Raw genomic sequence first — 26,248 nt, forward strand, 5'->3', positions numbered from 1 at the left:
CTATCCCAGCTGAAACCAGGGCACATGTATGTATGTATGGCAAAAAAGAAAAGAAAATTTTTTTGGTTCTTTGATTTTTTTTTTTTTTTTTTTAAGGTGCATGAGAAGATATTACCATACAAAGATTTTCTGCAGCATTTCAGAAAAATATTAAAACAAGATTAAAAGATGTCTATCCCCAAACAGCTCTTGCCTGGGGCCGTTACCCCCTTGCATGACAACTGCCTCCTCAAAGTCCCAGCACCAGCTCCACTTCAACGCAGGAGATGCTCAGCTGTCATTAAAGCAAAACCGTGGCTCACATTTGCTGCAAGGGGCTTGAAAACATTACTTAATGCATCCTGGAGACTCAGGAGCCAAAGGCACAGGACAGAAACCCTTTGGCTATGATTGGTTTTGAAAGAGCAATATTGACTTCTTGGCTTATCTCACAGAAAAACCTTTGGCTATGATTGGTTTTGAAAGAGCAATATTGATTTCTTGGCTTATCTCACGTGTCGTAAGCAATATTGGGCTGTTCGAACACTTGATCCTGCAGCAATTTACCCTGTGGTGTTAAACGGTGCTGAGCTTTTTGATCCTCATTTTGGACTCATTTTCTCAGGCCGCAGGTTTTGCTGTCTTCAGCAGGAGACCTTGTACTGGTCTCATTTTTAACTTGGGGAGCATGCTATGTGAATAGTTCATCATGGCAAAACCATTCAGCTGGGCAGTAAAGTTTGCTGCTGATGGGGAAGCATCAGATGTTCCTCTTCCAAGGGTGGAGAGCCCAAACACACCATCCTGCAAGGGTGTTATGGCCAGAGGCACGTGCCATCCAGGCGTCACGAGGTTGTTGGAAGGGTTTCATAAGCACTGTCCATGGCACACCCAGGCATCAACAGCCTTTTGGTCAAGATTCAAAACAAGGCAACGTTGATGTATCTGAATATGCTTCCCCTTTTATTATGACCATTCACATGCAGTATCATGGGTTTGCTTTTGGTGTAAGGTTTAATTTTCACAACTGCAGTGCTAAGTGCCTGACTCTTGCTTATGAAGTCTGAAGTCTAGGGCTGAGCAGCTGAGATGACATTTTCCTACTTCAGAAGTTCGTGTTTTTCTCATATTTTTTTAAGTTCTGTTTTCTGGACTTGTAACAGAGACAAAGTACTGCAATAGCCAACATAACGATGTTCTTCTAATAGTTTTTTCTCATGACTCCAGGGATTTGGGAAAAGTTCATCTTGCTTCCCAGAAATGTAAGTCAGAGCAAAACCAGGCCCCAGATTTTTCAAGCCTTCAGCAGTGGCTGAGGTGTGATTTATGGAGAGGGCTTTCCTGCCTTTCCAGAGGGATGCTGCTCTTCCTTCCATGGGGTGAGCCTCCTGCTCTGGAGGTCGTAGCAGCAGGCTCACTCTCATCTCACCAGCAGCACGTTTCCAGAGAGAGCACGGCTCTCATCAGCTCCTCTAGCAAAACCAGCTTTGAGCTCAGTGGAGCCAGTGTGGGAGGCCGTATTTCTTCTGAGCTGTATGGATGAGCCGCTCATACATTAAGATGCTGAACCTTGCAGCTGTTAAAGCTGTGGCCTGTCCAGGAGGATTTCTTGCTCCATTAAGAAATTAGAGACTGCGCTTGGACCAGAGCACCACAGTGCTTTGTTTCTTCCCATAGCATATTACCAGGAAGTAATAACAAATAACAAATAACTTAACCCCTCATTTCCCTCTCTGCAAAACATGCACATCGGTGGTTACCTGCATCATGTGAGTATCAGATTGCTGAATTAACGAGCAGTCCATTGGTAACATGGTTTGAAATTGTCAGACTAAATGAAGCACAAGATGTTGGTTATTGTATGTATTATATATATGTAAATTTTATCGTCTTCTATTTTTCCTGCAGGAAAAAACCAAAGTGGTTGAGCCCTTGGACTATGAGAACGTGATCCTTCAACGCAAAGTTCAGATCTACAGTGATCCCCTCCGGGACCTGCTGATATTTCCGATCGACGACGTATCTGTGAGTTTGTGCTGGCTGTTTCTCATGTTTGAGGCTTACTCATCTCCAGTCCTGCTTACCTTGGAAAATTTCCACTGTTAACCACATGTTCATTTTGGCTGCATTACTGACACATAAAACCGAAATGACCCACTGGCGATTTGGGCCCACTGCATTTATTTAAAGCAAGTATCAAGCCCTAAAGACCTTGTTTGCACCAAAATCATGTTCTCCTTTTCCCTGCAGATCTCAGTCATCGGTCGACAAAGAAGGACTGTCCAGTCTACAGTGCCAGAAGATGCTCTAAAGAAAGCTCAGAGTCTCTTTGTCAAAGAGGTAGGGGCAAAAGTCCATGCAACACCTGCCTTCAGCACTTTCTCCCTTAGGCAAGATGCTCTGCTGTAGCTCCTGGTCTGCGAGGCTGCAGATCACTTAGTTTTTCCTGTGTGGAAAGCACCAGCCACCGGCAGGCTGGCCGCACGAGATAGTTCTTGCACGTGCCTCTTGTGCGGTGCTTCTTTCCCGTGGGTTTTGTATGCAGACAAGGTGTGTGGGTTTGCACCACCTGCCTGAGCTGCAGTGCGGGCATGCAGCAGGGCAAGGGGTGGGCTACACAGCCTCCCCGGGGCATCCTGAGTGCCACGGGTTTGTTCTGTAAAGTGCCGCTCTCTAGGACCGTTCCTTCCAAGTGCAGTGAAACTAAATACCAAGCGACGGTTGATATCGAGTTAGAGGCACTACATTTCCGAGGGCAGAAAATTGGTGCTTTCTGGAAAACAGTCCCCTCCCAAATCACTACTCCTTTTTTAAAGCCTTGGAGCGATGTAAATACAAAATCAGTAGCTGTGTGGCAGGCCAGATGCTATGTGATTTTGTCTCTGTGCTGAGAAGGTTCCTTACGAAATTCTGCACTGCAGCACAAAACAAGTAAAGCAGCTTGTCCAGACCTTTTCCACTTGTGCTTACCTCACCCAGCGGTCTGTAACCTTTCAGACTCGTGCATGGTTTTGTTTTGCTTGGTGTAGCTTTCAAAGAGCTGTATTGTTTTCTTTTCAGTGCATTAAAACCTACAGCTCAGACTGGCATGTGGTAAACTACAAGTATGAGGAATACTCAGGAGACTTTCGGATGTTGCCCTGGTAAGTGTTGCACTCCCTTGGAATACTAATGCATGGTCACAGGACTGTGGTTTGATCAGGCTTAGGAGAAACAATCTGCCCTTTTTCCCGATGCCTGTCCCACGAGCGGCCTTCCCTCCAGAGGCGCGTCACTCTGAGGGTTAGAGAGCCAGAGGTCTGTGTTATCACGCCGTTGTCACTCAGCTGGATCAGGGAGATGCTGACAGTATTACCAGCATGGCTCCTTACTTCGCATCCTATCCATCAGCATGCAAACAGCCCCCTCCATCTAGGATGAGAACACACTGCAGCCTGGGCACATGGGGGGATGAATAGTGTTGGTAGTGTCCGCTCATCCCCAACCGGGAGCCTTGTTGTCCCTCTGGGCTGATGTTCTCTGCGTGCTAGACATGGTGTTCCCATGCTGAGCAGATCCTTTTTCTGCCCCCTGTCACTGAGATGTTGTTTTACAACTTCAGTCCAGTGGTGTAGTATCACTGTTAATGCTGGCGGTGCTGGAGAGTTGCGTGCTCTGAAATGCCAGGCTGTGCCAGTGGTTCCAGCCCCAAAGCTAATCGGGTTTTTCAGACAGGCGTATACATCTCGGATTTCTGCTGGATTGCCATTTCTCAGTGGTGGCGCCTGCTCTGCTCTCGCTCCCCATGCTGTGTGCATGTCTGGACCACTGTTCAGGCTGCTCGTGTGCTGGCAGCTTGTTAAATGCTTTTTCTTGTTAATTGCCTGAAGTGGGTCTGTTCTGAGGATCTCACGGGGAAGTGAAGCAGCAGTGGGGCAACACTGTTGATCAAGTCCTATTAAAATTTGTGAATAACCTTGCAGCCTGATCTTGCTTCGCTTTTAGCAAGATGGAAGATAGACTGGCCTGCTGCATCTCTATGTTGCATAGATGCAAGTCAGCAAAAACTCTGCAGAATCAGATAGCTAACATGGGGAAAGCTAATTACATACTGCTTAATTTCCATGAAATGCACTCAGAAGTTAGTTTTCTCCAGGGGCTGTAGGTCTCTTGAAATCTATCTTCTGCAGGAGGACAGTTCTGCTGTGCTCTGTAGTCTGCAGTTTGGCTCTTGCTTCTGGATCCAGCATCAGCTGCTGGCTTGGAGGACCCTCATTTCCCAGTCATTAAAAATGAAAATGTGTTGTGATTTCAGCAAATCCTTTAGGCCAGACAAGATTCCAAGCCATGTGTTTGAAGTTGATGAAGACTTTGAAAAGGATGAGGTAAGGAGATTTTTTTTTTCTTTTTTTTACATATTCCGTTCTAAGATCTGTTAAAAAGCGGATTTTACAAGGCAACGTCAGAATTCAGTTCCCAGGAATGGTTTTCCGGTGAGATGCTTCGTACTGTGAAGGTGGGACCAAAACTGAGACAGTGATTTATTTCAAAGTATGACAAGATAATCTCTTGGAGCCAAGGGTCTCCTAAATTATCTGGAAGATTAGCCATAATATTTCTCATGGCTTTTTCACTTGGAACAGTGCAGCAGCAGAAGAGAAAAAAAGGAAGCCAAACAATTACGAAGTAAAATTCTTCATGTCCAGAATTAAAAGTGGGCAATTTGGTTTTCAACTACACTGCGATATTGGGGTCCTCCTTTTTAAAAGTTCTGTGCTCTGCCACATAACCAGTCACTTCTACCCAAAATATGCAGCGTGTCAGTCTCGTTCTGTATATACTGTGCAAATGTTCAGAGTGCTTCCTCTGGAAGTTGGCATGTTTGTGCTCACCTGGTAGCAGGGAAGATTTGCAGCCGTGGAGCTCTTCCTTGGGGGTGAGCTGCGGGCTCTGACAGTTGGGACATCTCAAACCTGGTGGTCATTTTGCACGATGCAGATGCCATGTTTCCCTGTGCATATAGCATTTTCTACAAAAGGGTGGGGTAGCATTTTTCTGTCTCAAGTACCATGTGAAGCTTAATTCACGCACGTGACATTAAGAAGTTTTAGTTTACAGTGGGAAGAGTTTAGCCAAACCATTTAAAACCTGCATGGCACCAAGATGCTGCTGCTGAGGAACTCACAGAGGAAAAGGGAAGTTTCTTTCTTGCAGAGCTGAAGATTTGAAGGGGCTGTTTCCTGCACATTTCTCACAGTTGCTGTCTATGTTCCAGCACACCTCAAGTCTGGACTGGGATGGCTTTTTCCTAAATGGAAATGTATTTTCAAGTTTGGCCTTAATTTTTTTTGGCTGTGTTGTCAGTTTGCATTACCTTGTTAACCTGAGCTGTTACCTCTTTACTAATATCTAATTTGGACTGGAGATGGAGCTGTGCAGTGTGTTATCAGCATGCCTCTGAAAAAAGCAAAAGGACAAAAATATGCTATCAAAATTTGAAGGAGACCTTTTTTCTTCTGGTCAGTATCCCAAATACACAAACAAGTGAAGTTTCTGAGGTTGGCTGTGGAAGAGTATTCCCAGTGCTTTGGCAGATATTTTGGCATTTATCTCTTTTGGCATGGCCATATCTAAAGGATTCTGTTACAGTTTCCTGATGGAGTGTTTACATTAGAATTATGTAATGGAAATTCAAGTAAAAGAAATCTCTTGATGAAAAAAAGGTGAACCATTATAAAGGAGAAATCATGGGTTGTTTTACCCAAGGAAATAAAGCATTAGATAATTTACTTTGTCATTAGAAGTTTGACAAGAAAAGAGTGAAAACCTGCCATTTGGGATGCAGGACACGATAGAAACCAGTCCCTTCATAGCTCATTGACAGGCAGTCCAGGTCTACCTCTGCTGCTAAGTCACTGGAAGTCCCAGGGCAATTTTTTTTATCAGTCTGGGGTCTCATTTCCCTCCCTCTGCAGTGGAGGTGACAGGTATGAATGGAGAGCCGTTCTCCCTTTCTGGGACCACGGGACAGGAGCAAAGATGGAAATCCCAGCTGGTATGCCAAGAACAGCCTGGTTGGGTCACTTGAAACTTTTTGTTTTGATAAATGTGAAACCAGTCAGTTACATTTCAGCTATTGGGGTTTGGTGGTTTTTGCCTAAATTTAAAACGGAGAGTGGATTTATACAAAAGGAAATGACAAATAAGTCTGAGGTTCTGCATTTTGCAACTTTCCAAACAGACCGTTTTGAAAATTTCCTTCTTCCCTAGGTTTTTGAAATACTGCCTAAGAACCAACATGCATTTCCTCATTGCAAAATTGCTGTGCAGCTCTATGAGCATAGGTGTAATCTTTCTTGTTTAAAGGTGACCCAAACTACCCTGTTTTGCCTCTTTCTTGGAAAGAGATAACACTGCAATTTTTTGTGCTGACACTGTACATGTAGCTGTACATGTTACACATACATTCTACATGTTACTGTAGTTAAAACTGTATTGCTTTCCAGGGTAGACATATCCCTTGTGTCCAAGGGGAATTTTGCATGGCAGTTCACCTGACCTTCTTTTTCTGATCTTTTGCTCTCTTTCAGGATTCCTCATCTCTGTGCTCCCAAAAAGGTGGTGTGATAAAGCAAGGCTGGCTGCACAAAGCAAATGTAAATAGCACAATCACTGTTACCATGAAGGTGAGTTTGATCCAGCGTTATGTTAATCGTGAACGAGGCACGAGGCTAAGTTCAGACCACGTCTCTAAAGCTAGCAGGAGTGCAATGGGTGGGTTTGAGTTTGGATGGGCATCCGTCCCTCTTGTAGAGTATCCCAAGGGGGAATGGAAAACCCAGTCTGGTAACACTTTTTGACCCTTCCCTCCCCAGAATATAAGACCAGTGCACTTCAAATCATGACAGGCAAGCTGAACAAAAAGGCGAAGCAAGTTCTCATAAACCAAGATTGTTTTCTGAATGAGCAGCTGAGGCCCAGAAGAGGAAGGCAATTTAAATAACTGAAACAGCTGCCCTGCCAAGAAGATTTTTCTGAATTAATAGTTTTCCTTGCTGGTAGGAAATATGTACAGAGGCCAGCTTTAAATTGAAATGGCAAGTCTTTGCTTTAAAAGCAGGGGTGATATCACTGAGGAGATGGAGCATTACTGACCTAGAAGCGACAGCTGCATTGTCTCCTGTTCTCCTCTGTACGTAATCCGGCATGACATTGCTTAGATTTTGAAATGGAGGGTTTTAATAGTTCCACCACAGGTTTTTGCTGTGGCAATGAGCCCGTCTGTTGTTCCACCACGCAGCTGCCTTGTTACAGCATAGAGGGAATGTTAGGGAGTTATGCTCAACTGTGCAGCTGAAGGATGGCTGCAGTGAGGCTGCTTTGTAAGGATATTAGTAAATCTCAAAAAGCTCAGTTGTTCTGAGGCTCAATTCAATGAGTTATGCTTTCATGACAAGTAGAACAGCACCATTTATAGGGCTAATTTTAATTTGAGTTTTAAAATGACTACTCATGAGCTTGAAGGTGATAGACAGAACAGGGTTTTCTGATCCTCTGCTTTTCTGAGCCACAAGTTTAAAGGCATTTCTGCTTCTATAACTTCTGGAGGAGGTATCATACATGCTTAAAGAAGACTGAGCCTCTTGTGGCACTGCTGGCCTCAGTGCCCAGCACCTCAGACCCACTTTTCAGAGATGTTATCTGAACTATGCTGGCTTCAGTTCAATTAATAAGATCCACAAAGTCTCTTGTGAAACTCGGGTATCAAAATACTGAAAATCAGTAGCCATTTTCTGAGCTGGTCCTGGTCACTTCGGTGTCTTACAAAACACCTCCTAAGGCACGTGTGAGAAATCTGAGGACTTTCAACATCTTTAGCCTTATCACCACTTTGAGAGGCTGCTGTGCTATTGCAGAAGTGGACATGCCCATCTTTTGGGTGCTGGTTCTTTCATTGCTGTGACGTGCTGAGACATTGGTACCTCACACTGTTGCTAAGTATATGCAGAGTGTATTTTGTGGAGAGCCAGCCCATGAGCAAACTGTAATTAGGCTACAGCTGCTGACCTTTATTTCAGAGTAACCTTTCCTTTGCAGGGAACTTCCCTGGTTTGGCCCAGCTCTCTTGCTGTCTGTTTTGCAGTGTGTCGGTGCGCTGCGCTACAACCACGGTGTCAGGATTTTCTCTCTTTCCTTCTTTCATCTCTGCCCAAATGGACTTCCCCAGTTCTCTAGCCATCCCTCTGCAATTGCAATGCTCACCAACAGCATCTGTAGCCTGATCAGAGGGGATGTTCCCTGTGCTCCTAGGTTTATAGTCTTCAATTCAAATGATCATAGTCTTCTGACAGTTCTTTGACAGCAGTGCTTACAAAGTGGGGAAGATCATAGGAATAGTGTTTGCTGCTTGCTTCTGCCTTTCCTTTTGAACAGAATTCAGAAGATGCAAATGGTTTAGCACGAAATCCCATACCCAAGAGCGATATCAACCCTGTAATAAGTAGAGAGAGATCTATCATGGGTTTCTGTAGCATCCACTGCCAAAGTTTCTGCGAATGATACGGTGAAGTGCTAAATCAGTGTTTAAGCTGGCTTAACGCTTAGCATACTTAGATTTCCATGTATTTTTATGCTTTGTTGAACTAAGGTTTATTTAAACGTTATAAAACTTAAAGCTCAACACCTCTTGGAGCATCTCTACAGCTAACTACTCATTTAAATGATGCCAGAGGTTACCTTTCAGAGGGCTTAGGTTACTGTTCAGAGCGCAATGCTCCCTTCCAGTTCTGTGCAAATGAGTGGTTTTATTGAACATGTGCTAGTGTCAGTAATGATGGGAGCCGGAAATTACTAATAGTCTCCTATCTGGGATGAAGAATGCTGTGTTTATTTGTAGATCTTCCAGATATGCAGAACAGTGGAAATACTCACAGTGCCATTTGCCCCGGCTTCCTTCATGATTCTCCTAACACAGATATCCAGCAACTGTTAAATGCACCCTGCTCCTTACAGACCTGACAGCATATGGTGCTACCATAATTGCTGCCAAAATGTTCTCCTGAATTATAGTCCAGTGCCTTTTGGCTGACAAATATGAAGGCAGATGTTCTGAGATACTGGAGAGCTTTTTTTTTTCATAAAAATCAATAGCTCAAACATAGGAACACTTCTCCCAGACTTACTGCTTTTTGGGGTTAGAACTGAACACTAAGCCAAAGCCAGTTCATGAAAATAGGTTTGTATTAAAAAAAAAACTAAACACACCACAAAAAACCAAGCAGCTGAATGGATTACAGTGTCCCTTGGCTTGCTTTTGAATGTTTGAGTGCTGGGAATTTCCACATGTCTGTTCCAAAGTCTTCCAGAGAATTGCTTTGTAATTCTAACTGAGGTCTTTATCAAAAAGGCTCTGAAAATATCTGCTCTAGGGTAGGATGAATCTTCAAGCGATGTGCTGATCTGAATTTACCGTGCAGCATTACTTTGTAAAGATAAATGAGGCTGGAGCCAGCTGAGAGATGATCTGGAAACCCTGCGGCTTTGCTTTAGATGGGCAAACTTATAATAACAACAAGGACATTAAAATTAAAGAAGATGACGAAATCTCTCTTTATAAAACCAAGTTACACTCAAAGGGGTGAATCTGCAACACTCTAGCATCATCAGTGTTTCTTGTTACAGTATTTTCTCAATAGCAGGAGGGCAGATACTGAAACTGTGGCTGTGGTTTGTGATGTACAACGGAGTGAATACTTGCATGAGCAAGACTCTGTACTTTTGCAGGTATTCAAGAGGAGGTATTTTTACTTGTCACAACTTACAGATGGCTCCTATATTCTTAATTCCTACAAAGATGAGAAAATTTCAAAAGAATCCAAAGGCTGTATTTTCTTGGACGCGTGCAATGACGTTGTTCAGGTAGGTGTGCTTTCTGCATGGCTGAGCATGTGCTTATGCAGTGCTAGCTCCAAGACAGACATGCTTTCTCGAGGTCTGTGCCATCAAGGGGTAAAGGCATGGATTTACAAATTAGCCCAGAGCTGGTTTGCTCTGTCAGCTAATCTGATTAAAAGGCAGGCGAGGAGTTTCATAAGGGTGCCATACTTTTGACCAGGAAGACAGCAAGTGGAAGAACTGCTGTCAGAGTAAAATGGAAGTATTTCATCGTTACCTCATCTGCTGTCTCCCTGCTCTGTCCATCTCCTTTACCTGGTTATTGCAGGTCAGCTGCCTTCCAAGACACCCTGAGGGTTGAAGCCAGTAATTGGTGTGACTTAGTCTCAGGCACCTCCCTCCTCTGTTCACTGCTCACCCTAGCTTCTTGTTTCTTAAGTTATGTCCTGATAGGTCCATGCAAACGTGCAGCCCTTTGGGACTATGACCTGCAAAGGGCTTGTAAGGTTTTAGGAGCAGGTATTTGTACAGGGCTTAAACCTGGGTTTTCTTTGTTATGCTGAGAGTGAAGTGCAGCAGTGGATTGCTGCTGTGCCTTCTGCCATTGCTGTCTTTGCAGAAGCTTCAAGCACAGAGTGTGGTGGAGCTGGTACAGGGCAGCTTAAATTATGCCAGCGTTTTGCTTCAGCATGGATGAGTCAGAGCTGTGCATTTCCGTTTATCTTTCTGAACACAGTAGAAGCAGTAGTGCACACGCCTCGGTGATGTACAGTATGTACTTCCCAAGTTGCATCAGATTTGCCTTGGCTTCTGGTTGGAAAATGCTGTTTAAAGGCCAGCAGAGCTCAGAAAAATTGCATTGAACCGCTTGCTTTCAAGGTAGATGCCTCTAAGTGTCCTGGAGTGCAACATTACTTACTGTGTCACACAAATCCAGTTCCTGGCTTCTCTGGGTAAATATTAAAAGTCTAACAACATAAGAAGGAGCTTGCTCCTTCTCCTCAGTGCAATGTCTGTGGTTCAGTCTGGCTTTCTTCCACTCTCAAAGTAGCTGGCAACTGTGGATCTGTGTACTGCTTGGTCGCAGCCAAGAAGCCTGTTGTGATTACTGCAGGAGAGGTTCTGTGTCAAGGAGGGTGCTTGCATGGTATTTCATGGTATATATTTCATGGTATTTCTATTTAGGATGCTTTCACAGAGAGCAGCCTTACAGCAGGTACTGTGCTGAGTCATTGAGGAAAATGTAATACAAATCTGTCTCTTATTTGCTTGTTCAGTGTCCTAAAATGCGCCGTTACGCATTTGAACTCAAGACAATAGACAAGTACAGCCACTATCTCGCAGCTGAAACTGAGCAGGAGATGGAAGAGTGGCTGGTAACTCTGAGAAAGATCATTCAGAGCAATACTGAGAGTTTGGTGCAAGAGAAGAAAGATACTGTGGAATCTGTGCAAGGTTAGTTTATCAACAAACACCTACATTCACCCTTCTCCAGCAGGATGCAAGCAGTGTGCCTGGAGAGGTGTATACTTTTCTTTCTGGATTAATAGCAAGAATTGTGGCTGCCACGTGATATGCAAAAGGGCTTAGTATAATGTAGACAATAGTCTGAGGAATAAAAGTGGAGGGAAACATGACCCTTCCTCTGGATGGGAAATCCATGGTAAAATTTCAAGACTCATGGAAAATTGGCTCTGTGATAAAGTTCTGCTTTGGAAAGACCTAGCAGGCTGTAATAGTACACTTTGCTACTAGTAATGTATGGAAAAATCTTATTCCTGAGGAATGGAAAAGTCTGCATAAACTGTTTCTGTCCTATTGTAAGCAAATATTGCAGGATGCTTTCTGGCAGAGCGGTGCTCCTGGAGTTGTTTTGAACATCTGTTTTTTGTGTCCTTGCAGATGATGAATCAAGCACACAGGGAAAATCAGAGAACATCCTGGAGAGCCTGGAGAGAAGCATGCATCCGGAGCTGATGAAGGTATCATGTTTGCAGAGATCGCTCTCCCAGCCCATAGCTAGTTCTCTCTGCCATGTCTGTAAAAGGGGTTTTCCACTTTCTGTGTCTTCAGCTCTGGGGGAGCTGGGCAGGTACCAAGTGCTGCTGGGGCCTCTGTTATCTCATCTGCCTGTCTTGTGGATGGAGCCGCATTTGTTTGGGGTTTGGGGCCGCATGCTCCTCACCTCCAAGTGTGGGGCCCCTAAGGAAGAACCAGACTTAGAGCAAATGAAGGGCCATTGTGGTCAGTACTGCTCATTCCTGCTCAGCAGGGGTGGTCGTCCTGGCTGAGGGACAAGTGGCAGCCACCTCCTATATGATCCAGAGTGTGGTTGTCTGCTTCTGTCTGCTTTCTCATTCGGCAGAGCCACATCGCTTTACTGTCATTGCACCGTGTTGGTGACTACAGCTGAGAAGCCTTGCATCATCTCACGTATCACAAAGGGAACCTGAAAAATATTTATTTTGTTTTGCTTCCATTCTTTCCAAATAATGAATGTTTGCCTCTGTGTTGCCAGGCAGTAATATCAATGCTTTCCTTTGTCCTAGTATGGAAGAGAAACAGACCAGCTGAACAAACTGAGCAGAAATGATGGAAGACAAAACCTCTTTTCTTTCGACCCAGAAGTCCAGGTAAACACTCCCATGTTTGCAAATGTGAGGTTTTGCTCTCTGTAAGAGCTCCCTCAGTGTTGTGCCTCCCCTGTTCCCTTGCATGACTACAGCGTTTGCCTGCAGAGGCAGTGTATTTTTCAGTGATTGGAGAACAGAAGTGCAGCCCATGTCCCTGTCAGTGAGAGCTGAACAAGATGTCAGTGCTCAGGTGATAACTCAAATAAAGGGAGGACTCAGGGCAGCCCCACATATGGCCTCCTTTGCTAGCTCCTGTGTGATGCATCTTCATGTTGCTGGATTTCAAACCCATCATCTGGGCCTCTGGGAAGCTCTCATGGTTGCAGAAGCAGTGGAAGCGGTATTGCAAAGACACCTGCAATGCCGTGTAGGCTCAGCACGTCTGGAGTAGCGAGTGATGTTAAAGACCATGACAGGGGTTTACAGGGAGAGCCTCAGTCTTCAGGGAGTTTTCAAATGTAGGGGACATACAAACAGAGGAAAACACCCCATGATGTTCTAATGCACTAGAGTAGGGTTTCATTCACTATTGGCTTGTCTTCTTCTCGGCTTTGACATCTTTGCTGAGCTCTCTGCCAAGGTCTAGGTGGGGGATTTCAGTGGAATGAGCTGCAATTGTTAACACAGTTTTAGAGAATTGTTCCAAGTTATTTCATAGTTTCTGGTTCTCCTTCTGGCGTGCTTTGGCTTGTTCACACCTGTGAAAAAGAACATTCTGGTTTAACAAGGAAATGTAATTAGTCTTTAAAAGGTTTAGTTGTACAAAATGATCTTTTCTCTTGGCACTTCTTTAAGGTCTTTAACAAGAAGAAGATAAGCATCCAGGAGGCTTTTTTTTTTTTTTTTTAAGAGAAGCTTTGAGAAGTTACCTATATTCTAGTTGGATAATAATAATGGAAATATTTAATTGGAATAATATAAATGGAAATATATAATACGGAGCATCTAAGATACCTTTTTTACCTAACCAAATGGTTATGCTGAATTCACTGCCCTCCCTCTATACCCAGGGCTCTTCATTCTGGTGTGGGTCAGTTGGATCTGCTATAACACTGAGTATTCGAAATCACTGCCCTAGTTAATGCTGGTGTGTACGTGCATGCTTGCATGCCTGGTGCGAAGGAAACTGGGAGCAGGAACATATGCCTGCAACATACTTTCCTCATCAAAAGGAAATAGGGGAAACAGTGATAAGGGTTTCCCAGAATTGGATTAACGATTGCAGCCTATTTTGCTGAAATTCCTTGATCATGAGATATCAGCGCTGTAAGTTTGGCATGCAGGTTTCTGCAGGATTTGAGGGGGAAAAAAGAATAGGACTGTGCCAGATTGTCACTGAGAGATGTGCTGGTATTTAGGGGTGTTTGGTAGCTCTGTGTCCCCAGTGCCCAGTACGGTGGGTACAGTGAAGGCTGAGGGTCCTTCTCTGGCTGATGGTATTTTGGTACATGTCTGCTCTCTGGGAAGGGTGGACGTCGAGGCACAGACCAGGCATGGGTGTTCTGGGTTAGGAAGGACGTGATTATAATCAAGACTGTTTGGATTTCCCAGCCGGCTCTGCAGACAGTCTTTGTTGTTTCTAACCACACCGGTTATTGCTGTGCATCTAGAAATGCCTTCCAGTTCAAGATGATGTTCATGATCCCAATGGCATGTGCCTTCTCTCTATTTCAGGCACAGGGACCATCTCTTAAACTAGTCAAATCTTCAAAGTGGAAGATACTTTTCTGAGTGTAACGACGGCTTATGTTCCACTTTCTTCCCCAAGCTATAAATGGTGTTTGGGAAGATCCCCAGGGTTACAGCAAAGCAGGAAGGAACTGAAATCATACTGAGGTTTAGTTTTCTGTGCTCTACAAACCAGATTGCTAAAAATTGACACATCCCCATGAATTCATGTCTTCGATACATTTGTGTAACATCACCAAATGGCACTCATTTGTGAATGTCTTGTACCTTTTGTACCACTTTAAAAAAAAAAATTGGTTAAGATAGCATTGGCTGTCATGTGATCCCTTAACATTACTCAGGAGGTTATTTTCTCTTTTAATGAGACCAGATTTGTTTGCTTGCTGTCTAGAGGCTAGACTTCTCGGGGATCGAGCCAGATGTGAAGCCATTTGAGGAAAAGTGCAGCAGGCGCTTCGTGGTGTGCTGCCAGGACTTCTCCCTCAACCTCCTTGCTCAGCTCAGCGACAGGCCGGAAGGAGGACCCACCAATGTAAGGGGAGCTCTGGCATGTCCTGCTTTGTCTTCTTTCTCCTCACCAGCAAGAAAAACCCTTGGCAGATTAATCTGGGTGGATAAAAATATCCCACTTTGCCATGAGCTCCGATGGGGCCTGGGCAGACAGTGGCTGCGGGCGCAGGGTCATTGCAGGATTTGTCTGCTTTGGTATTTTGGTGTTCCAAAAATGTGTCTGGGGACAGGGTCTGTCCTGATGTTACTCAGCATGCCAGGAACTGGGACTGCTGGGAAACCAGTGGTTCAGAGGTATAGGGAATGTGTGTCTGCCATGTTCTGGGTCCCCATGAAAGTCCTGTTGGGGGATGATTAAGCTCCATCTCCAAACCACTCACTGCTGTGTTTTATTTCATTTCCCCTAATGGCAAGGGATTTCCCTGTTCTGAAACCTTCTTCTGACTCCCAGCCTAAGTGTATTCACAGCCACTTTATTATATGCATTTGTTTTTGTGCCAAAGTTGTGCCTTAGCCTAAAAAGCTCTTCCTTGTATTTTCTGAGCCTCTGATGTCTGTAGACAACTATTACATCTCTCCTCAGCCTTTGCTCTGCCAGGCTGAACAGACCAGGCTCCTCCAGTCTTTCCTCCCAAAGCATAATCCCTACTATCATGTCCTGCATTTGCTCTGGCTGGAGTCAAGCCTTTATGCAAGGGTGCCAGAGCAGCAGATAACATCGCAGGGGAGGCAGTGGCACTGGCACTGAGCAATCTGCTGATGGCACTTTGTCTGATGCCTGGTAGAATTGCAAAGGCTTTTTTGTGATGGTTTCATGTTGGCAGCTCACAGCTAGTACACCAGGCTTGTTCTTCTCAGTAACTCCCAGTAGATAAATGCATCGCTGATAGCAGAGATTCTTGTTATTCATCCTTAATCGGGCCCAGAGTCAGACCTAATCAGCGCATTTTTAGTATTGATGTAATGCCTCCAAGTTGCGCATAATGTCTTGGACACACTGCAATCTTATCTTCAGGCCTTTGCTTTTATCTTTAGGGGTATGCATGCCTGCTAAGATCTTTGAATTAAAAATACATGGAATTGTTGCCACTTGCTTTGTGCTGTCAACATCAATAGCTACAAATGAGTTGGCAGATTTTGCACATGCAGTTCCTCAGCAGCGTTAGCCTTGTATTTGAGCTCTCCTGGCTGGGAGAACTAACTTTGCTCCTGTGCTACCCAGCATACAGCAGCTGAGGAACATTTTGAGTGTCTTGCAGAGCTGATTGACTTTGGACAAGAAGTGAAGTGGTCTTTAGCATGTGAACATAAACACTCTTAAGTCGATTTCTTTCTCATTGCAAAGGATAAACAGCTCTAACTGATGGATTGGGGTCATCTTTTCTTCCTAACTTCATAGTTTATCATTTCTATAAAAAACCCTACGGATTTCATTCTTTATATTTCATTGATGGTTTTAAAGTAGCTTTGTTCAAATTGACTAGACCAAAATGCAAGAAGATGCAGGAAAAAAAAAATGGGTTTATGTATTTATAAAGCAAATAAATATGGATTGTCTGTAAGAATTCTGTAAAATGCTGATGTACAAAACTAAAGGGACAAACCGATGCAGAAGGCAAACCTAGCAGGGGAGGCAGTGCATGTGAATACTCTTGAGCCTGTACCATGCATTTTTCTGACACATATTCAATCAAATTTCCAGGTTGAGCCCTTTTTCCTAAGCTTGGCATTATTTGACTTGAAAAATAATTGCAAGATTTCAGCTGACTTCCATGTGGACTTGAACCCTCCATCTGTCCGTGACATGCTGCTGGATAACTCTGCGTCCGGAGCAGAGGGCACGAAGGGATGTTCGCCGGGCGAGAGCCTTATGCATGGAGTCCCTGAGTCTTGCCTGCACTACATAAAACGGGTGAAGAACGGCCTTTCTCCTCTCGTCCTGTATCTCTGTTGAAGCTGTGGCTGTTCAGTAGTGTTGCGGTCTGTTGTTATCCACTGTATGGAGAAGCAGAAGTCAGCTTTTCTCTTGAGTTGTGGGGTTTTGGCATGTTTTGGTCAGTGTCTCAAGCTGATGGCCACTTCAGGCTCACTGGCAGTGATAGACAAAGCATCAGGTAGAGTTTTTAATGACTTGACCATGCTCAAGCCTTGTGAGTCACCATGGTCCATCTGCAGCAGCAACCAGAGCAGGGTCTGTGTGGGCTGTGAGAAGGGACAGCGAGATGATGGGGACCAAACCCAGCAGTGCAGGTAGAGTGTCCTGCTCTCTGACAGCCTACTGTCTATCTATTGCAGGGGGTTTTCTCCGTGACTGACCCACACGTGGAGATCTTCCTGGTAGCCCGTGTGGAGAAGGTGCTGCAGGGCAGCATTACGCACTGTGCAGAGCCGTACATGAAAAACTCGGACCCGGGGAAGGTATTGGACGGGGCCATGAGAGTATTTCCTTAGTGATGCTGTCTGCTGCTGCGGGGAGTACTGTGGTCTGAAACATGGGTCGTTTCTGCTGCTCTTTAGCCGCTTTCTGGCAAACAGTGGTCTTCATCCGTTCTGCTGCTTGCACTGTTCCCAGGCTGGCATCAGCTGGGCTGTCCTGGGAGAATCGGTTCCTTCCCCTGGAAGGAGGCAGAGGATTTTTAGAAATATGCAAGCAGTTGGGGCAGGGGGACCTTTCCCCGTTACACTTCAGCAAGGCAAAGCCTAGGTTGGCAGCAAAAAAGTGGGACACCATTCCCAGAAAAACGGGCTGCACTGCTACATGGTGCATAGTATCTTGGACTGGTCCCAGCTCACACTGGCTGGGAACAGCAATGTTTTAGCAGCAGCAGAACATGGGCTTCACCCTTTATTCTGCTCGCCCTGCCTCTGTCTTGCTCCATGCAGAGTGCCCTGGTCATATGGGGGAACTTATGCAAAGGGACCACCCACTGGTCCTGGTGCTGCTGGCATCAGCCTCTGCATGCCAGGTGGAGCTGATACTGCCTTGCTGCAGCCAGTCAAAATTAGTCCCTAGAAAATCAGTGCATGGAAAACCTGGTATGTGATGGCATTCCCTCAGCACACTTTGTAAACCTGTACAGGATGAGCCAATTACAGTCAGTTTTGGAAAATAAAATACTAATACCCAGACAGTTTAATGCAAAATCAAGAGGACTTTTCATATGACTGTGCACAAACACAACATGTTTGCTATTGCTTTGCAAAACTAATAAGTATGCATGGTGTGAAGTGACAGGGATGTCTGTTGACTGCTTTGGCAACTGTTGTGCTGTGTGCCTGGGGAGCTGTGCATTCTGGAGTACAGAGAGTTTCTTCTCCCTGGAGAGTGCAGCACTCTTTGCTCCTTTTCCAGGGCAGCATGGAAGACGTGGCACATGCTAACCTCTCTTGTGTTTTGCAGACTGCCCAGAAGGTCCATAAGGTGGCCAAGCAGGTGTGCAGCCGTCTGGGGCAGTACAGGATGCCCTTCGGCTGGGCTGCCAGGTTAGTCACCTCAGAGTGTGCTTTGTCCACGGCGGGAGCTGCTACTGCGAGTTATCCAGGACACGATCCAGCCGAGTGGGCGAAGGGCCAAGGGACTGAAGTCAGTGAAGTTGCTGCCGAGGGCAGAATCTGGCTCCAATTCCCAAGACAGAATGGGGATTGGCCTGAAATGCTCTATCTAGAATTAGAAACAAAATATTAAAAAGTAAACAGTGCTGGGAAGACAGTAACCTTCCTGCTGACCTGTACTGCTATCAGGGCAGAACATTCCTGAGGATGAATTACCCCGTCCCATGCTACTGCGGGAATGGGTGCAGAAATTCCTTCCTGGCACCAGCCATTGCCAGGGACAGGATGAGAGTGGAGGACATCCTGGCCTGGTGGTGGCAGTCAGCTGGGGTTTGTCTCCCGTCTTAGACTCTGCTTTAATTAATGTTCTTGGAGATGACTGAAGATAGTGATCCCATTCCCTCGTTGTTCTTTTACTGTGACTGATAAAGAACATAAGCGCTACCTCCCTTAAATCTCACGTCAGAGGAAGGCCTAAAGGCAAGTTCATCCCTCTACCACTGCCTCCTATTGCTAAATTGCTGTTTGGTGCTAACAAAAGGGATAGTAATGACATGGGAACACCAGGTGACTGACACAGTGGGCTGGGATTTGGGGGTATACAGCTTGTGATGTGTATTCATAGAATAGAATAGAGCTGGATTTTCCTGTGACACTGGCTGCTCAGCTTCAAGATGGTATTTCTGGGATGCAGCTCGCTCCTCAGAGCCAGCACACAGCGGGCACAGTTCCTCAACCCTCTTTCAAGTGGTGCCTCAGCCCAGCGGTGGGCTTTGTGTGTGCATTAACTTTGACGGGCTTCAGATTTGTTCCTGCTGAGTAAAGAGCTGCATTTGGAGACCAAGGAGTTGAGTGGCCAGCAGCCTGGTGTGAGGAGCTGTGTTGCTCTGCATCCCTGGGACAGTTTCTCTGTGGGTTTCAGAGGAAGCTGTTTGCACAGAAAGGGAATATGGGTGCTTTAGTGTTCCTGCTGTACAGAGACACCTGCAGCCTTTACAGTCAAGGGCAAAGATGCCGGTATTCGTCCAGGGCAGAGTCCAGTCTCCTTGCTCTGGGTTCAGGAGGAAGCTGGTGTATGTGCTGCGACAGGCCTTCATTGCGCACTCCTTTCCTAGGAGGATTTCCATGCTCTGACCCCATGTGCAACTAGGAAGATGGTTTACCAGTTGGTGGTGGTGGGAGGGGATTGAAGGGCATTTGTGATTGTGGACCAGGCTTGGAGCTGGGCTGGGTGTGTACTTCTCACCTGTCTGGAAAGAAGATTAAATGGGTGATGTCCCATCCAATTTTATGTGACGTGGTGCATTGTAGTCTATGTGGGGTCTAAGGACCATGCGAGGATGGGAGGGTGATCGGGAGCTCTGACAGTGTTCAGAGCAGTCACAGGCCAGTGATAAACTGCCCTTCAGCCTGACATGTCAAAGACCTCGGTGTCTGCATATTTACCAACATTTAAGAAATGTGTCTCTTTTCTACAGACCAGTGTTCAAAGACTCCCAGGGCACTCTTGATGCTGAAGGAAAATTCTCGCCTCTGTACAAGCAAGACAGTGGCAAACTCTCGAATGAAGATATGCTGAAGCTTTTAGCAGAGTATAAGAAGTAAGTGCAAGAGACTGGTGCAGAGGCTGAGCAGGCATTTTAATGCATTTTTAAACAGTTACGTGTAAGTGGGTAACAAAAAGCCCTGCTGATGTGTTCAGCACCTGAGTTTTCAAGGTTCACACTCTTGTTCCTTTCTCCCTAATGCAGACCAGAGAAGACAAAACTACAGGTCATTCCAGCCCAGTTAAATATCATCATCAAAGACATCCCGCTAGACTTCGCAAGTAAGGATCTTGGATCTTAAAATAAATGTTGATGGCTCTAGCCTCAGGAGTTAATGCTTCTACGGGGAGTTTTGCTGTTGCATTAACAAGAGTATCTCGGGGCTGCAATAAGTAATTCAGCACAACCCCTGACTTGTAAGTCTTTCTGATGGATTCTGTGGAGGGATGTGGTCCAAGTGCAGAGGTTTACCTGAGGGGTGCATCTGCTTTGCAGTTTGGCCATCACATCCTAAATCTAAAGGAAGCCACCTGCCTGCTTTTGCTGCTATTATTACACCAATCTCATATAACATTTTTGATCCGTAACACCAGAGGGCTTCACAAACATGGTCAGTGTGATTCTTCACTTTGCATTTAAAGAAACCGAGGCAAAGAAAGGATTTCTGATGTGTTCAGTGTCACTCTGTGGGCCTTTGGCAGCTCCTGTCACAGGTTCTGTAGTCCAGTCCCCTGTCCAAAAGGCTTCTCTAGTGGACTTAGTTTTTTCTCTTCTTTGAAAGGCCATCACTTGAGATGAGGTCTCCCTTATGGTGGATGTGAGTCTCAGTGAATTAGGAGGGGTTTGTGCACTGGTATTTGGAGGCAACAGAAACTGTCAAACATCTTTCTGAAGCAGAGTGGAAAAGGACTGACACAGTGGGACTGATGCACTTGGAGATGTCAGTCTCAAGTCATCATCTCAGTAGCCTGTCTGCTTCAGTCAGGTGATGTTTGTGTGATTTATAAAACAGTAACTTAATGGCTCAAATTCCTGGAAGTCTTAAGGTGCAGGCCCTGGGCAGAGCAGCCATCTCTTCCCAGACGTGGGTATTTCACAAGACTCTTTGACTTTGCCCAGAGCTACAGGAAAGTGCCATTTCTGCAGTCCCCACTGGCAGGGAGAGCAGAGCCCTGTGATGCCTGTGCACCTGTCTTTTCTCAGTATTGCTAATGCATTTGGGGACCACAGATGTTGCACGATCAGCAACAATCATTCTGAGGAAACAAAGCTGATCCCATGTGCAGGATGACAACCTATTCCTTCTTATTCCAACCTGCCTGTACACCTGAAAATTTTCCCTCTGTTTTAACATGCTAGAAGAGGTTCAATTCTTTCATACCTACATGACCTCTAATTTTAGATTGGTGAATTCTCAGTTTTCTTCTGAAGTAAGGCTTTAATCAGTACGATAATGCCCCATCATTGGAAATGTTCAAGGTCAGGTTGGATGTGGTTTTTGAGCAACATGATCTGGTGAAAGATGTCCTTGCCCATGGCAAGGGGGTTCAACTGGATGATCTTTAAAGGTTCTGACCCAAACCATTCTATGATTCTATGATCAAGGGGAGAATTTTCCCTTAATCATTTCAATGGGAGTGGTCCAAGTCCTGATGTCTGGTCAACACACACAACCCTCTGATGTGAAAAGAACTGGATGATTGAGAGCAATGGCAGAGTTTCAGACCCACAAATTGCCTTTCACATGGGCTGTACTTTTCATGTTTGTGGGGTGTGCACTTAGCCAAGCTTTTCTTCTCTTCTAGATTGTGTCACAGCTTCTTATATTCCTATAAAGCCTTTTGAGAAGAGCTGTGAGGACATTGCAGTTGAAGTGGAAGAGCTTGTCCCAGAAGTTGCAAAATACTGTTATCCCTTCACTGTCTACAAAAACCACCTCTATGTCTACCCCTTGCATTTGAAATATGAGAACCAGAAGGTGTTTGCAAAGGTGAGCAACCTGGAGAGCAGGCTGCAGCCAGACTCTGCATGGTCTGGGGTGATGCTGCTGACCTGTGGCGATGGCTCATCCTCCTGTTTTCCCCCATTTCAGGCAAGGAATATTGCTGTCTGTGTGGAGTTCAAGGATTCAGATGAAGCTGATGCCAGGCCGTTAAAGGTGAGTACCTATTATTTCTAGGGCCCTGGGGCTTGGTGCTGTGTACTGTATGCCAGCCAGGCTGAGCAGGACAATAAGAAAGCACCAAGTTTCCATGCTGTTTTAATTTGGCCAGCTAATTTAGGGTGGCAGGAACCCTGAAGCCAGCTCTTCATTTGTGTTTCCAGTGTATATATGGCAAACCTGGAGGCCACCTCCTGACTACAAATGCATATGCTGCTGTGCTGCATCACAACCAGAGTCCAGAGTTCTACGATGAGGTAAAAATGAAATGGTGGGAAATAACAGATTTTCCTGGATGCTACAAAGCCAAGGGGCCTTTCAGGATACCTCTTTTTCCAGGGCTGGGTGAAATGTGGGTAAAAATAGTCATCAGCCCTTTGCCTCAGTAGAAGGGCTCAGCAAAGCCAGAGACTTTGTCCATTTTTAACACCAGTTTTTTTCTGCTATCTTTACTGTCACGCTTTGTGCACTCCAACCACACACCCCCATTAATAAGTAATGTGCAAATGTGATGAAAATGTTAGCCAGGAGTTATTTAAGATGGGTAAGAATGTGTCTTGTGTAACTGCATACAACATAGCATTTGTGAAATAAAATGGAACTTAAAATATGACTCCACAATTAAAAATACAGTCTTATCTATCATGATATCATTTTAGATTAAAATTGAGCTTCCAATTCACCTCCATCAAAAGCATCATTTGCTTTTCACCTTCTATCATGTCAGCTGTGAAATTAATACAAAGGCAACATCGAAAAAACAGGACACCGTTGAAACTCAAGGTATGTTCACTGCTTAAATTACTTCTGTTGGAGTGTAAGAGTCCAAGAGAAAATGAATGTAGGGACATGAAAAATATTTGATTAAAATACTAGTCTGACTGAATTTTCTTTTTTGAAAGCAACCTAATACAAATCGTAGGTCTAAACTGGAATAAAACACAATGTTTTTAGTGTATACTAAAGCTCAAATTTTTGCTGCAATCTGACAGCTATTTCTGCGTGTTCTTGACTTGGCTTGTATGAATGGGCCTACTGTCAGTCAAGTCACCAACAAAAACTTGACGTGAGATCAGGGCCTCGGGCTGATCCTGCCAGCACTAGGCATGTCTAAGAGACTGAGCACACCCAGGTCCCACCGGTTGGGATGCTTCTCCATTCAGCCGGTCCTTGGGCAACTGAAGGACCCTTGTCATGATGCACAAGACACACACCATTTCTGCCCCTCCAACCCACTCCTGATCTTGGTTGAGCTGTGTCTGAATTTTGTTCACTGAGTCACCGGGTAAAACGTGCTTTAACAAGGCTGACATGGTCAATCTCAGCCTTGTTGAAGCCACTTGCATAAATGCGAGTTGAATTTTGTCGGGGTGAGACACAGCTCTTTTTGGAGCTTGAGTTAAACATGTATTACTGGGTGTCTGCTAACTCTGGTCCACTGGTTGCCTCCACAGTGGGATATGCCTGGGTCCCGTTGCTGAAGGATGGACGGATTGTCACCCTGGAGCGGCATTTGCCAGTCTCATCCAACCTTCCACCTGGCTACCTGGGTCTTGGAGACACAGAGTCACGAAGGGTAGGAAGGCCTTTTAAAATGGCCTTAAACATAAAGGGAAGAGGAAATCTGAGCTTTTGTTACCACTAAGTTCTGGGCCTCTGTTGGTGCTCTGCTCAGCTGGAAAGATCCCTACTGCAGGGCAGCACCCAAAGCTTAAGGTTCTTAGGGGTAGGAGACAGGACACTTTTAAGGCCAGACTGGGCTGTTGCAGATGGTGCAGAGCAGGACAGTGGGCCCATGCTCTGTGTGCGCGTTCTTGCAGGGACCCCTCTGCCCTGCCGTGGCTGCAGTCATGTCACTGTTGTTTGTGCTGGGCGAGGGAACCCCAAACCGTACCTTCTGACCAGGTGTCTGTGGCACAGAACCGCCTTTTCACCAAGTACTTGAATGTTGTCTGTTCACAGCAGCCCAGCGTGGATGCGAAGTGGGTGGATGGAGCAAAGCCACTGTTTAAAGTCAGAATCCATTTGGACTCGACCATTTACACCCAGGTAAGTCGAGCACCTCATTCTTAAAGATTTTCAGCACAAATGCAGAGGAAGCAATTGCTATATCTCTACTACTGCTATGTCATAGGCGCTGTGGGAAAGAGGTCGCTGTGTTTGCAGAGCAGCACTGAGATATTTCTGTAGCAGCAGGTCTGGGATTACTTGCAGGGATCTGCTCCTTTATCCAGATGTGATGAGACAGTTGTGTGTGAATGAGCCTAGGGAGAGGCTGATGCTTTCTTGGCCAATTTCACTGTAACTGGCCAGACCAAGGAAACATTTGAACAAATAAGCTGCTTTGATGATGCAAAAGAGAGAACTGGTGGAAATGGGAGGTTCCCTCAAATATTAAACTGTTGAGTTTAGAAGAAAAAGTTTTCTAACAACAACAGACACAAGAAAACAAGAGTCACAAGAGTCCTCATTTCCTTTTGAAACTACTTCAGGGGTTTTACCAAGTCCTCGTGTGTTCTACCGTCTTATGGTAGTAGTGGACTTCCCCAAGCTTCATGTGATGTGCAGCAAGGATCCCCCAGCACATGCTCTGGGACATCTCCTGTCAGCACTGCTCATGGGGAAAGGCCCTTGGCAGGGTTTGTTGTCCTGTGCTGGACGTAATCAGCTGCATTTACATTCACAGCAACTCGCTTTCAGCATCGTCTAAACTTGTTTTAGGGTCTTACTGGTTCTGTATAGCATTGGGAGCAGCACAGTAGTTCTGCTCCCTACCAAATTACATTCCCATTTCAGGGTTAAATAACCCAGTAATGAAATTTAACCTTGGAGGAGGAGGGAGAGGAATGGAGAAGCATGGGAAGGAGAGTCTGCCTCAGATGGACGGTAGGAGGTCAGTGAGGCAGATGGTGAGGCAGTCTCAAATGGTCGCAGCTGGGAGAGAAGGGCTCCCTCTTCTCCAGGCGGGTTGGACGGGGACTGGGGCTCAGGGTAGTGCAACCACAGGAGAATTTTAACACTGCTGGCAGTTTTTTGCTTAATCTCGAGACTAGTTGGGAGCCAGGGGATGGGCAGTAGCTGGGTATGTTGGAAAAGGCAGGAAGCAGTAATGTAGTCCTGGGAGATGGCAGCTGAGGGCCAAGAGTGGCACTGGTGGTGACGGGGGTCTTGCTAGGGACATGGCCCACTGCTGCAGGTATGTCAGTAGATTTTAGGGTGTAAGCTGCAGAGTAGGGGTTGACAAATATTGAGGCTGCTGCATTGAACTTGTTTTTCTTCTCTTCCAGGACATGCACTTGCACAAATTCTTCCAGTACTGCCAACTGGTTCAGGCGGGAGCTAAGGAAGTCCCAGGAGAGCTTGTTAAATACCTAAAGGTGCCTGTTGGTGGGCTTCATTTGTGTTTTTATGGACCATCTGTAAATACCCAGAGCCCTGCTCTGTAGGAGCACACGCTGGCTGCAGCGCTGGGACTGGTGCATTGTGCAAGATCCTTACCTCTGCTTACTGACACAGCTGTCTGCTCTCTTTCTGCTGCTTCCCACTGCCTTTCGCAGCAGATAAAACAAATAGTCAGCATCACTCTGCCATGCTCATGGCAAACCCTCCTCCTGGTGGGCTCGTGCAGTCCTCCCCTGCTGCCCTAGATCTGATTCAAATCTTTAAATTGTAGCACAATTAATTCCTTGTCTTCAGGTATTTATCTGTTCAAAACAAGAAAATTTTTTTGAGGCTGAAAAAAGATCTGTGAGATTATCAATTAGTTGAATTTCACCACAGATGACCTGTGACCCAGACCCAGATTTTTGGCAATTGCTGTGGCATGAGTAAGGGCCTCGGAGCAGGTCCAGCAAAGGCTTCTGCAGGGAATATATTTCTTGGCTGTTTACCGTCCTTGTTTCCTTCCATAACTGCCTGTTTTTGAGACTGCTGCCGTAGCAACAGCCTGCTTCCAGTGGTGGGGATTTATCATCACAAAGTTACTGGGTGTGTTTCAGATAACATATAAATATTTTAAGAAATAGAAATAATGGCAGATTTTGAAGCCAAGCACTGAAAGAACTGTTGCTTTGTTGTGAGTATTTTGTCAAGGGACTGGGTAGGTCCCAGCCCTGCCCAGCCACAGCAACGTCACTGCAGACAGGGAGACATTTACATGCTAACCACAAGTGAGGGCTTCTTACCACCAATACCTCAATAATTTCAGTAATTTAAATAACTAGATAGAGATTTAAGAACCTTTCAATAGATTTGCAGGTTTGAAAACTGAAAATGAAACGCACTGTCTTTCCTAGAGTTGTATC

The 26,248-nt window shown here is 45.4% G+C and overlaps 1 protein-coding gene across 3 annotated transcripts in view; it reads left to right on the forward strand.

The window, feature by feature from the left end:
* DOCK11 (dedicator of cytokinesis 11) overlaps positions 1 to 26,248 on the forward strand; it is an 85,453-nt gene that overhangs the window by 18,334 nt on the left and 40,871 nt on the right. For all 3 annotated transcript variants that reach the window (XM_075720727.1, XM_075720728.1, XM_075720729.1), the window contains exons 2-23: positions 1,888 to 2,004; positions 2,230 to 2,319; positions 3,040 to 3,122; positions 4,274 to 4,343; positions 6,549 to 6,644; positions 9,742 to 9,876; positions 11,130 to 11,307; positions 11,755 to 11,834; positions 12,402 to 12,485; positions 14,566 to 14,706; positions 16,387 to 16,596; positions 16,980 to 17,102; positions 18,085 to 18,167; positions 19,715 to 19,837; positions 19,988 to 20,064; positions 21,589 to 21,773; positions 21,876 to 21,941; positions 22,109 to 22,201; positions 22,604 to 22,727; positions 23,399 to 23,520; positions 23,907 to 23,993; positions 25,232 to 25,321. In XM_075720727.1, the coding sequence (XP_075576842.1) occupies positions 1,888 to 2,004; positions 2,230 to 2,319; positions 3,040 to 3,122; positions 4,274 to 4,343; positions 6,549 to 6,644; positions 9,742 to 9,876; positions 11,130 to 11,307; positions 11,755 to 11,834; positions 12,402 to 12,485; positions 14,566 to 14,706; positions 16,387 to 16,596; positions 16,980 to 17,102; positions 18,085 to 18,167; positions 19,715 to 19,837; positions 19,988 to 20,064; positions 21,589 to 21,773; positions 21,876 to 21,941; positions 22,109 to 22,201; positions 22,604 to 22,727; positions 23,399 to 23,520; positions 23,907 to 23,993; positions 25,232 to 25,321 (2,457 nt within the window). The remainder of the gene's footprint in view (positions 1 to 1,887; positions 2,005 to 2,229; positions 2,320 to 3,039; positions 3,123 to 4,273; positions 4,344 to 6,548; positions 6,645 to 9,741; positions 9,877 to 11,129; positions 11,308 to 11,754; positions 11,835 to 12,401; positions 12,486 to 14,565; positions 14,707 to 16,386; positions 16,597 to 16,979; positions 17,103 to 18,084; positions 18,168 to 19,714; positions 19,838 to 19,987; positions 20,065 to 21,588; positions 21,774 to 21,875; positions 21,942 to 22,108; positions 22,202 to 22,603; positions 22,728 to 23,398; positions 23,521 to 23,906; positions 23,994 to 25,231; positions 25,322 to 26,248) is intronic.

This window comes from Pelecanus crispus, chromosome 13 (genome assembly GCF_030463565.1).
Source record: "Pelecanus crispus isolate bPelCri1 chromosome 13, bPelCri1.pri, whole genome shotgun sequence".
Lineage (NCBI taxonomy): Eukaryota > Metazoa > Chordata > Aves > Pelecaniformes > Pelecanidae > Pelecanus > Pelecanus crispus.